We start from the raw sequence: 17015 nt of genomic DNA on the forward strand, positions 1-17015 counted from the left end.
TCTCAAGCAGGAGCACATAGCAAACCAGGGCTGGGTTCATCACAGCCATTGTCACCTAAACCCTCCATCAGCAAAAGGAGCCATGGCCCAGGAGCTTCGTGTGAATGAACAGGGGCAATGCACACAGATACATTTATACATGGCACAGGTGCACATACAAGCATGCCTGCATATATGCATATGGGGCATGCATGTGTGTGCAAACAACTAATTCCCATCAAAACAAGCTAGAAACGATAGCAATGAAAATTCCTCAAGTACTGGTGAGGCTGTGCGGGAGAAGGGCGGCTCCACCCATCCTCCCTCAGCCTCAGGCTCACTCTGTCACAGGCTGATAGGTTAACTTTTCCCATGATTCATTGTCTGATGAGGTGAAGGTAATAACCGCTCTTCCTCCCATCTCCGTGACTGTGGAGATGCTACTCAAATATACTGTAATTAAATACGGTGAGGTCGAAGGTCAAAAGGTATCCCAGCCCTTCCACCTCAGAACCATGGAAACCCCCTCTTATCTGGGATTAGACTTCCAGTATTTCCACCACCCACTAAAAATGAAAACCGAAATGGAAATAATTTCCAAAACTCTGAGATCAAGGGACCCTACAGTCTAAACCATGGAAGGCAGAGGTCCCCTCCCACACCCTTGGTGTTGGCTACAAAATAAAACAGAACAATAGGAAAGCACACTGAAGTTCTGAGAGAAAAAGGAGAGAGAGGAGAAGCAAAACAAACCCATATAAAATATTTGTACCTGGGACCGTTTAGTGAAAGGTCAGATAGCCCTGAACAACTCATTAAAGCTAGGTGGCACTGCCAGGCTGAGGTTAAATTGTACTTAGTGGCGAGAATCCTACAAACGGAAAACATGATATAGTGGCAGGTTTAAGGCCATGTCCTTGGAGGTGTCAGCTGGAGCACCTGCTACCAGAGGGCAGAGATGGGGGGAGTCTGACAAGAGAGAGTCATAAGGGGCTGGTCCCAGCAGATAGGCTGCGCTGCTGTCGTTTTGTTCTTTTCAGAGACCTAGAGACAGTGGGGACAGCATAATTTGTTTGTTTCGTTTTCTGCTCAATCTTTCCAAATCCTTACATAAAAACAGAACTTAGACCCCACAACCTTTGAACAAAAAAAAAATGACACTAAATTAATTATCTTCTAAGATCCTCAAAATAGGAGTGAATGGAGACAAAGCATTGCCTCCTTTTATTTATTTTTATATCTGCGGAGAGGGGGGCTTCTGCAGCTTTTATTTTTGCATGTAAACCACTGGGGGAGTTTTGACGGTGGGCACCCTAGAGATCACACTGGAGTTCTGAGGGCTCCAGACACTAGCTGGGGAGTCAGGTGACAGAAACAATGGTTCAGACCAATCACGTGATTACAAAACTGGGAGCTCCAGCAGGGCTCCAGGTGGTCAGGTGTGGACATCTAAGGAAGCAGTGACATGGGAAGGGCAAGCACTGGGCTGGCCTTGAGCCTCTTGGATGACATCAGGGACAGAGGATCTGGTAGCTCCAGGGATCTCCAGCCTATGCCTTACTTGGCCAGGGGTTTCCTGAAGGACCTGCCAGTGAACTTGGCTTTTCTGCCCAACTCTTCCTCAATTCTAAGGATCTGATTGTACTTGGCCAGGAGCTCAGATCAGCAAGGGGTACCAGTCTTGATATGCCCAGTGCAGAACCCCATCACCAGGTTGGCAATGAAAGTGTCCTCAGATCGATGGGACACCATGACATCCCAGTCATTGGACTGGGCCAGCTTATACACCTACAGAGACTCAGTCGCAGAACCAATCTGGTTCACTTTGAGCAGGAGGCAGTTGCCTGCAGCCTTGGCAGTCCACTTAGGGTTGGTCACTGTGAGGTCATCCCCCAGCACCTGGATGCCTGTACTAGCTGTGAGCTTCTGCCAAGCATCCCAGTCATCCTGGTCAAAGGGGTCTTCAGTGGACACAGCTGGGTAGTCCTGGATAAAGGACAAACAGGTCAGCCAGCTGGTCAGGTGTGACATATGAGTCGGAGTCATCTGGAGACTTGAAATCCATACTTGTCAGCCCTGTAGAACTCGGAGGCAGCCACGTCCATGCTGATGGCAACCTGGTCAGGAAAGGACAGAGGCTGAGCTGAGGAAGGGACCAGGTTTAAGAAGCCATGTGGTGTGATTACTGGAGCACAAGATAAAGTCTGAAAGAGTCAGGGCAGTGTGGCCACCACACCTCCAACTCCCAGGACAGTGTCCATGATGAGAAGGAACTTATGGGGTGAAATAAATATTGAGTCCAAGGATAACAGACAAAAAAGTAGAAGAGTTTCAAGTGTGGCCAAAGCAGAAACCTCAGAGAGGGACTGCATGTTCTTGCATAACCCATCACTGTAGGGCAGGGCTCTGGGAAGCAGGAGAAGCCCCTGACCCTGATGGCTTGGGAAAAGCATAAAATACATGGCAAGAAGTTCCAGGATTCCACCAGAAGGGGACAAAAGCAAAAGACCAGAGGAAAACTCTCTACTGGGATATGTCACAACCGTATGGTTCAGTTTCCAAAGAGGCCAAGATATTTAGTCAATAATACAAGGCCTGAGGGAATGACATTCAAACAGACCCTCCTAAGAAGGGCTCAGGAATCAGATGTTAAGCCCCAGAGAAAAGGTTAAGATAAGGTTTCAGATATGAAATACTAAAGTGGAATGAGAAGTAAACGAGACAGTTCATTCCTTGCTAGAAAGCTGAAAGATGGCTTCTTGAAAATCAGGAAGATAAGGGGCACCACAAACAGGCAGAGACGAGCCAACTGGAGATCCCAGCAGCACTAAGAGAAGAAAGCAGAAGAGGGGTGAGGCGCTGTGCATGAAAAGCCCCAAAGTTCCTAGAGAGACCGCCACTATCAAAACTGCTTACTAAAAAAGTGTGCCGTACGTGCAAGGAGACTGAGCAGTACCAAAGCCATTCTTGTAAAATTGCTGGGCTTTAAAAAAAAAAAAAAAAAAAAAAAAAACTTTGGCCACCTAACGGGAAAATTAGATCATTAGCTTTCAAAAAATACTAACATGTTATATCATAAGAAAATAAAGCAGTATAGCCCTATGGAAAAAGATTATCAATCTCAAAAAAAAAAAGAAAAAGTTAGTGACCCCTTCTGTCTCCAGCATTCTTTACTGCTACTGTTCCTTACCAGGGGAGGGTTCGTTATGGCTTTTTTTTTTTCCCAATGAAATCTGGTTTGTTTGTTTGTTTCCTGTTTCTACAGGATCAACTTAAACCTGTGGTTCAGACAATAAAAATAACTTAAGAAATTCAAGATGAGGAAGAATGTGTACATTAAATTAGTTAAGTACCTACAGAAGGGAGACTAAAGAAAGGCTAAAAGGAATGAGTTCTGTGTATAAAAATCATCTGCCCAGAGATGCATAAAACCACCGAGCGGTCTGGAGAGAGGATTCCGTAGTTAAGCACACCTAACCTGAGGGGTGGTTCTCTGCATCCCTGGTAGGCATCTCACAGCCAATAGCACTCCAGCTCCAGGTGACCTTTGCCCTCTACACACACACACACACACACACACACACACACACGTATACACACACACACACACACACGAACATGCACACGCACACGCACACACAAATAAGTTAACTTTTTAACTATGAGAAACAATGAGACAAAAGCAAAAAAATGGACCCTTCAAACTGCTCCAGTGTTTATATTAATGATGGTAATACTGAGATGAATAGCATTCCTCCGTGAGTAAGATGAATTAATAATTACCATATTATTGAGAAACATGATCCTCGATGTGCAGAAAAATGTACAGATGGATCAGAAGAGGTTAAACAGAAATCCCTCCTGAGGGTGAGATGGGAAAATCTCACATGAACTCAGGCAGTGTGCACACATCTGGGCCACCTGGATGTGTTCACACTGATGCCCATATGTGATCATGTGTGTTCCGCAGCTCTGTCACTAGACAAACCAAGAGACAGCTCCTGGTCCAACAGCAATGAGCTGCCTGAATGCCGAGATTTGGTGCCGAAGGTGTCTTTTTTTTTTTTTTTTTCACTAAAGGAAATTGTGGCTCATAAGAGAATGTCTGATTCCAGGACAGGATGAGAAAATGTCATCACACATATAGCAAGAGCGTTTTGAAATGTTCTCTATTGGCGTATACTTGTGCATAGCATAGAGCTTGGTAAACAGTTTCTTTCATGGATATCATGTTCTGACCCTGTTTGCACGCATCCTGTCACCTCCCCTTTCTCCTTTGCCACTGCTTCCTCCTGCTGCTATCCTTTCTTCACGCAGGCTCTTTGCCCTCATGTTATGTGGGCATTAATGATTTTATATGTCTGTATAAAGTCTGGGATCCAGAAATGAGAGAAAACATGATTTTTTTTCTGGGTTTGGCATATTTGGGGTTAACATGGTGATCTCCAGTTGCATCCAGCCAATGACATTTCATTCATCTTTATGGCTGACTAAAACACTGTTGGTGAAGATAATATACCATAGTCAGTGGTGCTTTTAATGCAAACATAATTACAGCATTCTCCCCCATCCTATTTCTCTCTCATGTCTGCCCCACTCCACTCCCTTGCCAAAACTCACGGCTTCCCCTCGCTTCACCGCTGTTATTATAAATATGTATAAACAAATACATGCATAAATGCAATATCCCACTCAGTGATGCCTGCTTGTATATGTTTCTAGGGGTGGCCACTTGGTATTAGACATCTAATCGTGGGCTAAGAGTGGGGCAATAGTAATTCTCCTTTTCTCATCTTGGAGTAGGCACGGTGAGATCTCTCCCATCTCTGCTGAAATGTCAGCAACTTCAGGAGTTGCTCAGGTCTTAAGCAGCCATGCAGTTGAGATTTTGTGGATGCAGCTTCCCTATCACAGCTGGAAGACATAGCCTCACTGTAGACTTTCTGTCCCACCTTCCACCTCTTCTCCTCCACGCTCTCTCAGCCTTGGTGGAGCAGGGTTGTAGATATAATGAATGGAAATGGAACTGGGCACCTCCCGGTCAGCTGTTCTCCTTTTGGTTAGCTGTGGATTTGTGTGATGGTCCTCTTCTACTGCGAATAGGAGCTTCCATGATGAGTGAGAACTACATCTATCCATGGGTTATAAGAATGTTACAAAAAACATTAGAAATTACACAGGTTTAGGAAAGTAATAGGTTTTCCTCTAAGACCTATGACCTCACTAGCCACATGGCCAAGATAGATCTTGGTGGGACTGCAAACCTGGCACAGCCACTCTGGAAATTAGCCCACCAACCATGAGTAAGACAGTTCCCTTTGCCCAAAATCCTCACCAACACTTGTTGTTAGTTGTTTTTCTTGATCTTAGCCATTCTGACTAGAGTGAAATTGTCTGAATTTGCATTTCCCTCATGGGCATGGACAATGAGTACTTTTCTTTTTTCTTTTTCTTTTTTCTTTTTTTTTCAGAGCTGGGCACCTAACCCAGGGCCTTGCGCTTGCTAGGCAAGCGCTCTACCACTGAGCTAAATCCCCAACCCCACTGAGCTAAATCCCCAACCCCACTGAGCTAAATCCCCAACCCTAAGTACTTTTCGATACTTATTTCTTCTTTCAAGAACTCTCTGTTCAGATCTTTGGCTCATTTGTGCATTTGGGTTGTTTATTTCCTTGACCCTTGGTTTTGTTTTTTGCTGTTGTTGTTGTTGTTTTGTTTTGTTTTGTTTTGTTTTTTATTTTTTTTATTTTTTTTGTTTTTTGTTATTTTGAGTTCTTTCAATTCTGGGTATTATTCAGTCTGATACATAGCAGACAAAGATTTTTCTCCCAATCTACAGGTTTCCTCTTCACTCCATTGATTGTTTCCTTGGCCTTTCAGAAGGTTTTTAGTTTTAGAAGTCCCATTTATCAGTTGTTTATCAGGCAAATGGTGTCCTGTTCAAAAAGTCCATTCCTATGCTTACATCACACAGGGCACTCGCTATGTTTCATTCTAGCTGTTTTAATTTCACATTAACATCTTTGACTTATTTGGAGCTAACTTTTGTGAAGGATGAGGGAGAAGAGTCAAATTTCATTCTTCTATATTAGTCTATCTCTCTCATTCATTCTAACTGTTGTGATTAGTAGTGCGTAGACGTGAGGGCCTCTCTGGCATGTTGACTTAAAGTCCTTTGAGTATATCCCCAAGAATGGTATCACTGAGTCTTATGTATATTTTCAGTTTTGTGAGGAGCCTTTATACCAATTTCCATAGTGGCTCAACTAATCTACAGTCTTAGCAGAGGTGTCTGAGCTTCCTTTGTCCACACATCCTCACCACTTGTTGCTGTTTTCTTTGATAGCCGTTCTGACTAAAGTGAGGTGGAATGTCAGTGGAGTTTTAACTTGTATTTTACTGATAGCTAAGAATGTTAAATATCTTTAATATTTCTTGGCCATTTACATTTAGTGTTTTAAGAAATATTTGTCCACTTCATTTACCCATGAATTGACTGTTGTGGTGGGGTTGTTTTATTTTTGAGGTGTTGTTGTTGCTGCTGTCTACTTCAGATAGCAATTCTTTGTCAAAAATATAGGGAACGAATGGTATAGGCTCTTTGCTGAGCATAAAAGTTTTAATTCCATATAATCCCATTAGTCAGTCCTTGATATTAATTCTTGAGATATTGGAGTTCTTCTGAGAAAGTCGTAGCCTATGCCTGTTTTGTCTTCATGAGTTTTCTATGTTTATGTCTAACACAAGGAAGCTTAAAGTATCTTCTAGAGTCATATAAAAGGACTCCAGCCACTCCCACAGACCAAAGATATGACAGTTTGAGCTTCTAAAGAATACTGATTATGATTAATTAAACTTCAAAAATATATTTAAATTCATAGATCCATAACGGTGTGCAAATATTTAATTGGGCAATGTCAGATTATATGAAAGCAACTCCTTATCCTGAAAGTCAGAAACAAAGAGAAAGAACTGAATAACACTGCATTTCTTAATCCTGTCCTATCTCTGAGTGACCACAACGCACATAAAGAACAGCAACTCGTCACAGATACATTCCAAGTAGTCAGCGAGACAAAGGTATAATTAAGACAACATTGGTTTGCAGTTTCTAGTAAATGCTTCTAAACATTCAGCTTTAAGAAGGGCCAATATTAAAAGAGACAGAGCAATGATCAGGCATTTGGTACCTAATGAAAGAGAATCATCCGAAGTTAAGCAAAGAAATGTAGCTGGCAAGCTTCTGAGACAGAGCACGGTGCCGAGGGAACCATGAGAATGCGCCACAAAATTTAGACTCCGTGAAAAGTCCCAAATTAAATAGCCTCTATTCTTCAAAAGATAAAATGAAGCAAATGAAAAGTTAAAGGAAAATCCTATAGATTTACATCTACACACACACACACACACACACACACACACACACACACACACACACACAAATACTGAGATACATATACATATACATTATACCTATACATCCAGGCCTGTCACCCAGCAACTTGGAAAGCAGAGTCAGGAGTAACCATAACCACAGATTCAAAGCCAACCTGGGCAATTTAGTGAAACCTTTCTCAGAGAGAGAGAGAGGGAGAGAGACAGACAGACAGACAGACAGACAGACAGACAGACAGACAGACAGAGACAGACAGAGGCAGAGACAGAGAGAGAGACAGAGAGACAGAGAGACAGAGAGAGAGAGAGAGAGAGAGAGAGAGAGAGAGAGAGAGAGAGAGAGAGAGAGAGACGAGTCCTGCCTGATATGCAAAGCTCAGACTCAGCCTTCAGTGCCACAAAAACACAGTGAACGGACAAGGCTGGAGACCACTCTCTAGGGATAAAGCACACTTGTGGGGTGAACCCATTGAGGACTTCAAAGAAGTGATTATAATATAATCCAGGATCTGGTCCCTTGGAAGAGTAAGCAAATAGAGACTAGAGAGGGCATGAAGTCACTGGCCAAGTTTTATATCTTGGTCTGGGTGGTTTGTTTTATAATAACTCGTCGAGTATGTATACACTTGATTTCTGTGTTTTCCTTCACGATTTACTTTAAAATTAAAAGGCTTAACTTGTTTATCGTTATTGTAGGATCTCATGTTGTGCCATTAAGAGTTTGATTCCCAAGTGGCTACTTAACCAAGTGGACTCTTCTTTTTAGCACTTGCAGCTGAACAGAGGAATAAGCTGGGATTTAAAAAAACAAAGCAAAAACAAAAACAAAACCAAAGCTATTTCTCTAATAATACATAGGAAGATGCCAGGGGTCTAGTTCCCTGGTCCCATGGTTGCTCTCGGGCAGTTGACATCATCACTGTATCCCACCAACCAAGGGGTTGAGACAGAAGGTAGAGTTGTTTTACCCCAGGAATGATTAAAAGTCTCTACATTGTTTTCATTCCGTCCTAGTTAGGGGACAAGTGGATTTTACCGTGAATACCAAAGCCAAGACCACTCTCCCTACTTTCCATAAGGAATGGTGTCATCTACATCTTATAGAAGGGTCTGATATTTATTTAATGGGATGCAGGAGGCCATGAAAATAGTCCACTAGGCACAGCTCCTGGGGAACTGAGCTCAGTCAATGGTTATGACTAAAATTCAATTCCATGGATCCCAATCAAAATGGTACAAATGGACCACATGAGAGGGTGAGCGCTTTTCTCCGGTCCAACCCACACAGGCCTTGAACCTGAAGCACAGCCTCATTGCTGTGATTAATAGAGATCGCCGAGAACTTATTTTCCTTTGTACCCAGCTTTATTTCTTCGCACTGAATTGAGCAGATGAGATGGCTTAGCAACAGCAATAAAGGCAGTGCAATCACTGTCTAGCCTATTTTTTAAACATTGTGCTGCATATTACTAATTGATTTGTTTCTTCTTGAAGGGCTCTGCAATATACTTAAAATGAAACCCAGCGCCTAATGGATTTTTCTTTACTCAGCTGTCTATAACCAATCAGCACTTTCATGTCTGTGAGTTCTTTGTACAATTCAAATGTGAATGGGCACTAAACTCTGTTTCCGGTGTGTAGTATGTGTAGCAACAAGATAAATACGGGCTCTTTTCTCTCCCATAAAAAACTTTTAATAAAAGACGGATTTTTTCATTATTATTTTTAAGAGAAGGAAGAGGGGAGCTTTCTACCTCCTTTGATGTCACCATAGCTCTTCCCCAGGAGCCATTTGATCCCCTTAAAGCCTCACAGAGCTTTGGGAACCAATATAAATTCTCAGGGAAGAAAATAGGGGGAGTCTCAGATTGGCACCTCAATTTCTGTCTGCCTTCCCTGTAATCTTACTGGGACCTTAATCATCTCGGCAGACCCTCGAGCTGTGGCCAGTTGCATGTGGTCAGGCCCTCCCCTTTTGCTCTTCTGCTCTACAACTGAACAGCCCATTTAACAGATTACCCTTTCCATACTACCTTGATCCCCAGGGCACCCTGCGGGCAAGATCCCTGGTCTCCACCACCTGCTTTCTTTGCCTAACTCCCATGACTCATAAAGCCCACACTCTCTCCTAGGCAAAGGCACTGTTGTGATCACTGTGGGACTTTGTGGGATGGACGGTCCAATCATAGTGATTCCCTGACTAGATCTCACCTGTCCCTTCAAGGGCCTGAGCAACTCTGATGGAGCCATTCCAGCCTGAATCACAGCTCAGGCTCAGTGGCTGAAAAGAAAACACTGTACCACGTGGAAATGTTTTTAATTGCAGGTATTGACAGGCATTCCTGGTGATCCGTGTGTGTGTGTGTGTGTGTGTGTGTGTGTGTGTGTGTGTGTGTGTGCAAATTCACTCAGGTGCCTTTTCTTGTATGTGGGTGTACATATGTGTGAGACCATAAGTTAGCCTTGGGTTTTATTTCCTCAGGTGCCATCTGCCTTATTTTTTGAGGCAAAGTCTCTCACTAGCGCATGGGCTCAACATTTTTAGGTTCTGCTGACTGGCCTGTGAGAACCCAAGCCATCTCCTATCCCTTCTTCCCCAGCACTGGAATTATAAGAGCATGCCACCAGGCCTGTTGAGCCTGGAGCTCGCTGATATGGCTAAGCTGTTGGGCCAATGAGCCCCAAATATCCACTTGTTGTTCCCCTGCTCCCACCCCTGACACCCAGCAGCACTTGGATAGTCTGACATTTTTAAATGGATACTGAGGATCAAACTCATGCCTTTCAGCTTGTGTGACTGAACTATTGCCCAGCCCCCACCCCCAGCTCCTTTTCGATCCTTGTAGTTGGCACAGGAGAACTGCCCTGATTATCTACTTACTTGGTATGCCACACTTAGCCTCTCTGAACTTGAATTTCCTGATTTTTATTTGTTTTGTTTGTTTGTTTTTGTTTTTTGGTTGGGGGTTCAAGACAGGGTTTCTCTGTGTAGCCCTGGTTGTTCTGGAACTCACTCTGTAGACCAGGCCAGCCTTGAGCTCAGAGATCTGCCTGCCTCTGCCTCCCAAGTGCTGGGATTAAAGGTTCTGATCTCACGTGTGCATACTCCAAAGGAAATAAATACCTTCTACCTACAGGTTGAAGCTTGCCTTATTTCTGTCCCCGAAGCTACTGTGGCTAATTCCCTTGCCCCTTAGGTCTTGAACCAGTCTCCTTAGATTATACAAGGTCATGGCCCTCTACTCTAGTGACACTTCTGGACTTGTCCTACTATCTGCCTGCCCTCGTGGTTCTAACCTAGCTTGGCCTAGACATCATGCCTACCCTGCTCTACCATTCCTTGCTCCAAAAGTCTCCTGAGGGGCCTACCTGAGCTCATAGCAGTCCATGTCCACAGAGTTAGAGCAATAGTATTCAACCTGGGCAAGGATCTGGAAGTAGTTAGAGCTTGTTCCAAGCAAGTCCCTTCTCGGGGAACATTTGAGATAAAGAATAGCAATTGTCCCCTTACACGAAGCCACAAGTACACTCAGTTCCATTCTAGAGAACCCGCCTGAAAAAGCGAATTATTCTCTTTAGAAAGACACAGGTGAGCAGAGACCGTGTAGGGACAATTTTAAAGGGCTGGAAGTCTCCAAGGCAGAAAGTTGATCACCTCCAGGAGACTCCCGGACAGGGAAGGATTAATTCTCAACTTTGATTCCGCCTCCAGTGCTGACCAGCTCGCAAGAGTCATTAATGCTCTTTCTCCGTGAGGATAATGAGATAGGCTGGACTAACATACAAATGTAGTTCAGTGTTAAGAGTCCATTAGCTATGTTTTTATATAAGAATCGTCTCCCGTCTCCAAATAGGGTCGACTGAACCCAAATCCCCAAAGCCTTGGTCATCAGGTGGTTTAGGAACCACTGAATGCCCCACCGTAATGAAACATTTGAGAATGTCTATATGATGCCCAGAAAGAATAAAGAGAATCAATGCCGTGAAACCCAAACAAGACAAACCCAGACAGAGAGAAGCAAGACAGGCCATGCACCATAGGCAGTAAACTCAGCAAGTCCATATCCCAAGAGGTGGTGGTGGTGGTGGGAAACATAAATTGATTCCAACACAGAGTTAGGCAGATTTACAGGGGTCAGGGCTATCTGCAAGAACAGAGACCACCATGATGCTCCAAAGGCTGCTGGGAGCAATAGAATTCTGACTGGATGAATCACGAGTCTGACCTGGGATGGCAAATCCTCAATTCCCATGGAATCCACTTTGGAACAAGTTTCCTCTCTGGACCTTTCCATCAGAAATTGCTGAAAATAAGACCCAAATTTTGTGTATAGAAACCACCTGAGACTAATATCTGTCCACTGAGTTGGGGAAAATACTGAAGCCTCTGTTGAGAAATAGCCCTGGAGTCTCTGCTCCATGGAATGGGGGCATAAATTCTGAGGACGGGTGTCAGAGCACCACAGTGAGGAACTGAACGTGAAAGTGCCACGTGTTTTAAACTGTCTTCATGCGTCTCTCTCGTGTTACATGCTATGCCACGCACTTGGCTTGGGCTCGTCTTTTAGTTTTCATAGGAAATCTGAGCCATAAGCAGTAGAAACTCCATTTGTTCAGATTAGAAAAGGCAAGTCTCAGATAGGTCATAGAACCTAATGCAGGACTCCTTAAACTTTGTCCATTTGTACCCTTTTTAGCCTGACAAATTGTGATATGACCTCGGTCATATAAATATAGATATTATTATAGATATGGTATAAAATTTCTAGCATTTACTGATAAGCCATATAAGAAATTTGTTTCAAAACAATTCTTTGATGTACATATGATTTGACCAATTACAAAAGAGAAAAACAAATTTGCATACTAATGAGAGAAATGTGTGTTTGTCTAATCCAATAGAGTCCAAGGACATATGCATTTCATATTTACATGCTGAAGAATGTTGGAAGAAAACTATTAAGGGTCTTTGTTTATGATAATTAGACTATTCTGTTTTATAAGAGGAGGAAATTCTGTATGTGTGTAAAGATGCTGCAACTCACCAACATACAAGAGTCCAAGTGTGAGCTGTGATGTTTCAGTGCAGCACTGATTGGCATTGTGGGGCGTGTGTGTGTGTGTGTGTGTGTGTGTGTGTGTGTGTGTGTGTGTGTAATTAAAATGGAGTGAAGTCACAGGATACAACACTAATTGTGTGTGTGTGTGTGTGTGTGTGTGTGTGTGTGTGTGTAATTAAGACAGGAGTGAAGTCACAGGATACAACACTTGTGAACACTGCCAGAAACATCTCAGACTCACTAAGTATTTGATTTTAAGTGAATTTTTGGTCACAGTACCCTCATAGATGTGCAATTGCCACATCTCTTATGACCCACATGTTCAGCTACATGATCCCATATGGGGTCTTTGTCCTCAGCTAAGATGCTCTGATCTAATTGAGGTCTTACAGCTAGTCGGGAACAAAGTTCGGAATGAGAAACTGTGGCCCATCTGAATCTAGAGCCTATAGTCCTACCTCATCAGACATTCCAGCTGACAAAGAAGTAGGCGACCAACTTCCCAGGGACGATCTCAGAACTGTCAATCCTGTAGCTAACGAAGGCTGAAATTAAGAGGGTTCTGCTCAAGGTTAGATGCTCCAAGCAAGGTACAGGCGTTATTCCCAGACACGAGGTGAAGGGTCTTCTGCAAGCTATGCTGTTTGCTGTAGATACAGGCTGTCTGCAGAATGGGCTTCTAGCTAGTCCAGCTTCCCCGAATGGGAAGGCGTGACTTCCAAACCCCACGTTTTAGTTTTATCTTTTCTTCTCTGCCCAGTCTCATGCTCGACTCACTGAGTTTAAGTTCCCAGGTGCTGTGGGCATGGGATTTATAATTATAGAAACTCTCCGAATAATGTCCCCTTGCCAATGACAGTATCAGTCTTAGACATAGCCAGGATCTATGGGTATAGTTCACATGCATAGAGTCTGGGACTCTACGATGAGCTTACTGCTCCCTGCTGTTTTTATCATGCCAATAAATCCTTATCATGGTTGAAGAAACTAGATGAAGGTCTGGTGATCCATGGTTGATGAAGAGTCCCCCAAAGCCAGGTGTCTTGAAGATGCCAAAGCCACCTGCAGACTTTCCACCACACTCCTCCACATGTGTAGTTTGGCTTTGGAAGAAGTAAAGGGACACCTAGCCAAACAAATTCTGCCAAAACACCTTCATAAGTAGGACATGGCGAAGCGTGCTCATTCTCCTAGCAATGGGGCAGAATAATTGCTCTAAACGTGTGTGAGCCTGAGTTATTCAGTGAGACCCTGGTCTCACACAGACAAGCAAACAGAACCTCCCACAAAGAGTTAATCCTTTGAATGAATAGATTTGATCAGAAATATATATGATCAGTCAATAAGCACCTTACTTCCTAAACCTGAAAGTGACCTTCAGAAAGCACATGGAAGTCAACCTCTCTATTAAAATGTGTTAGAATTCCTCTGGAATGTCAGACCTTAAGGCCTGGTCACCTTCACAAAAGTAAGTCAAGACTGGCTGAGAATTCAGTTTCTCAGCTCTGCCAAGGTGACCTCCCTATGACTGTCAAATTAGGTTCTTACATTTTCGTCATCAAATTAGCTCAAAGCCTTCAATTTTTTTCTCTTGAATGTTTTAGTGGCGGTGTTACATACACTCAAATTAATTTTCCATCATCTTCTGTGCGCAGAATTTGACTCAATCTCTCTTTAAAGGGAGAAATAATTTGGGCCATCTAAAATGAGATTTATTTTAAGTAGAAGCTTATTTATCAAGAATGCAGTTCTTAAAGCTTTTATGAGTTATAAAGAGTGTTAGATTTGAGGCCAAGAGATCTGACAAATCCCCAAGGTCCAGCCTGGCTAAAAGAGAGGACGTTTGAAAGGAAATGTCCCAGTAGTAGAAGATGAGGTGGCAGGTAGGGTTTGAGTTGTGTTACTGTGATGTCCCTAGAAAGCTACAGAAGGACACTAGACAAGGGCAGACCACACACAGTAAGGAACAAATGAGGACCTGGGCAAAGGAAGAAAGTTTGACGACTTTGTGACTAGATATGGCTCAGTCAGGAAACTGCTTGTCTTGTGCAGAGGGACCTGAATTCAATCTATAAAACCTGCATAAAAAAAAAGCCAGGCACGCCCTTGTAATACCAGCAGGGGATGGGCAGAGACAAGGTCTTGGGGTTCTCTGGCCAGTCAGTTGAACCTAATGGATTAGCTCCAGATTAACGAGAGACTCTATGTCAAAGGAGGTAGATGATGCTTCTGAGGTGGACACTAGAGGTTTTCCTCTGCCCTCCACATATACACGTACACAAGTGCACATACGCACATACAAGTGCATTAAGAGATTGGCAAGTTTGGCTTTTTTTTTTCCACCGTCAACTGAAGAAAGAACTTGCAAGCCACTCATTTCCAAAACCCAGCTTGACCGGATGAGCAGGCTCCAGTCAGCCCCATTGAGGGCCTGTTTCCAAGAAAGCATCTCGCATATAAAGCCATGTCTAGAGAACTTGAGGCTGCTTATTCCTATTTGCTGGGTCTCAGAGCCAAGAGTGGGGTCATAGGACTGATTCTGTGTCCTGTTTTCTCATTCTAGCCTTTCAGAGCTACAGGGTCCTTTTATGGGCAGATCTTTGGGAACAGGTTAGAGGCTGCCACAGTATCAAAGCCTAAGCACCTGGACTTTGCTCAGTGCCATGCTAGACACGGTGAGAGATCAGGAGGGTACTCGACCACTTCCTGTGCCTGTTGGTCACTCCCTCATTAAACCATGGTGCTAGCTATACCTTTCCATGGCTTCCCCCTTGCTGTACTGTATTGTAATTGGTTGCATCTCTCTTGATCTAAATCTTCTGTCTTTATCTCTTTCATTGTACATGACCCAGGTTCTGGCCAATAGCAGGCTCTTCACAAAACTATCCAGTTTGAATAGCAGATCGTAGTTTCTTCCCATGATCCCGGAGCCTTCTTTGAATGTATGCCTCAAGCCATAGAGAGACACTTTGGAGACAGCCCAGGGAAGAGGGAGAGCCAGGGTTAGTAACTGACTGCCTCTCCTTTTGTGTCACAGTTCACTGGCTGTTCACCACATGTGGGGCCAGTGGCCCTCATGGCCCCACACAGGCACAGTGCAACAACGCCTACCAGAACTCCAACCTGAGCGTGGTGGTGGGAAGTGAAGGGCCCTTGAGGGGCATCCAGATTTGGAAAGTGCCAGCTACTGACACCTACAGGTATGTATAGTGGCAAATCAGCTCCCTTGAAGAAGACTCAAGGCCTACCTGGTGGGGGCGCATGTCCAAGGGGGTTCAAGCACACAAAGGGTTGTAGACACTGGCCCATTAGTGGGATATAATGAACAGGGATGGACAGTGGCAACAAAGATGTCTTTTGCCTTCAAAGAAACTCACAGCAGAACCTCGACCCATGACAGGGCAAGGAGAAAAAACTCCTAAGGAGAAGGGAACAGAGTCAGTTGAGGACCAAGAAGATGTGTCCCATGTCTTCAGCAGTGAAGAACGGTAGTGCTATGATCATTATCAAGAATCTTCACAAGTAGAAAAAAATAGAATCAGAGATGCTCCCAGCCCAGACTGAGTCCAAAGCCACACTCAAACTCACTTGTCTCTCCCACAAAGGCCACCCTCAAGACATGCCTTGTTCTTTTAGTATTTTTTCACTTCCCCCTCAGACACTGAGTGATGCCTGCTTCCAGATGTACATAGGGTAAGGAATCCCTGACCCCATATTCCACTTCCTCCTAGTATGAGATAGGCCATGCTGATACCTACAGATGCGTCACGGTGCCTGTGTGTGTTAGGGGCTTCCTGGCCTTTGGGCAGAGAAACCCGCTGGAGAAATGGGAGTAGCTGACAGCAGACTTTCTAAAAGTAAACGGGTCCCACATTCATGTGGTCCCATTCTTCCGTCTGATGGCTTCTCTCTGACTTCTTCAGACTTGCCGGAAGTTGTAGAAGATTTGACCAGCCAGATGAACTGTGCATTAAATAATAATAAATTCATTTGCCTATCTATTATTAATCACAGCCTATCTGATTCTAGTGAGGTTCTGATCTATATGAAGCACACAGTAGCACACCTCACTGAAGGAGCAGCAGAGATGAGAGAGCCCTTTTCACTTGCCTTGGGAGACAGTCCCCAGCTTCAGCCTAGTCTGGCGCTGGACTTGCCAGAGACATACATGCTCCACTTTGAAATGTTCACGTTAGTGAGGAGAAAGTTGTGATCTCACCAAAGAGAAATGGGGAAATAAAAACAGAAAAGAAAGGGAGGTTGAGTTTTTGTCTTTGTCGCTGTTGGACACTAGAGCTTGGCTCTAACACACATCCCTGCCCCTCGTCTCATTCTTGAGCCCAGATGATACTCGGAGCTTTGACGATAATGGCTACTGGTTAATACAAACTTAGTATCTTGAACACAAAGTTCATGGTTTGCTTTTTAGTTCACATCCAAGTGTCCTCAAGCCTAGCATGTGTGAGGCCCTGGGCTCAATCTCCAGGATGAAAAGCAAGGAAGGGAGGGAGGAAGGAAGGAAGGAAGGAAGGAAGGGAGGGAGGGAGGAAGGAAGGAAGGAAGGGAGGGAGGGAGAGAGGG

At 43.9% G+C, this 17015-nt stretch overlaps 1 protein-coding gene across 3 annotated transcripts in view; it reads left to right on the forward strand.

The window, feature by feature from the left end:
- The window catches only part of Alk (ALK receptor tyrosine kinase), a 719891-nt gene that overhangs the window by 649993 nt on the left and 52883 nt on the right, over nucleotides 1-17015 (forward strand). For all 3 annotated transcript variants that reach the window (XR_005505446.2, NM_001169101.3, XM_039111819.2), the window contains one exon: nucleotides 15472-15634. Coding sequence is in view for 2 of the 3 variants with exons in the window: in NM_001169101.3 (NP_001162572.1) it covers nucleotides 15472-15634 (163 nt within the window). In the remaining variant the exon portion in view is untranslated. The remainder of the gene's footprint in view (nucleotides 1-15471; nucleotides 15635-17015) is intronic.

Source organism: Rattus norvegicus, chromosome 6, assembly GCF_036323735.1.
Source record: "Rattus norvegicus strain BN/NHsdMcwi chromosome 6, GRCr8, whole genome shotgun sequence".
Classification (NCBI taxonomy): domain Eukaryota; kingdom Metazoa; phylum Chordata; class Mammalia; order Rodentia; family Muridae; genus Rattus; species Rattus norvegicus.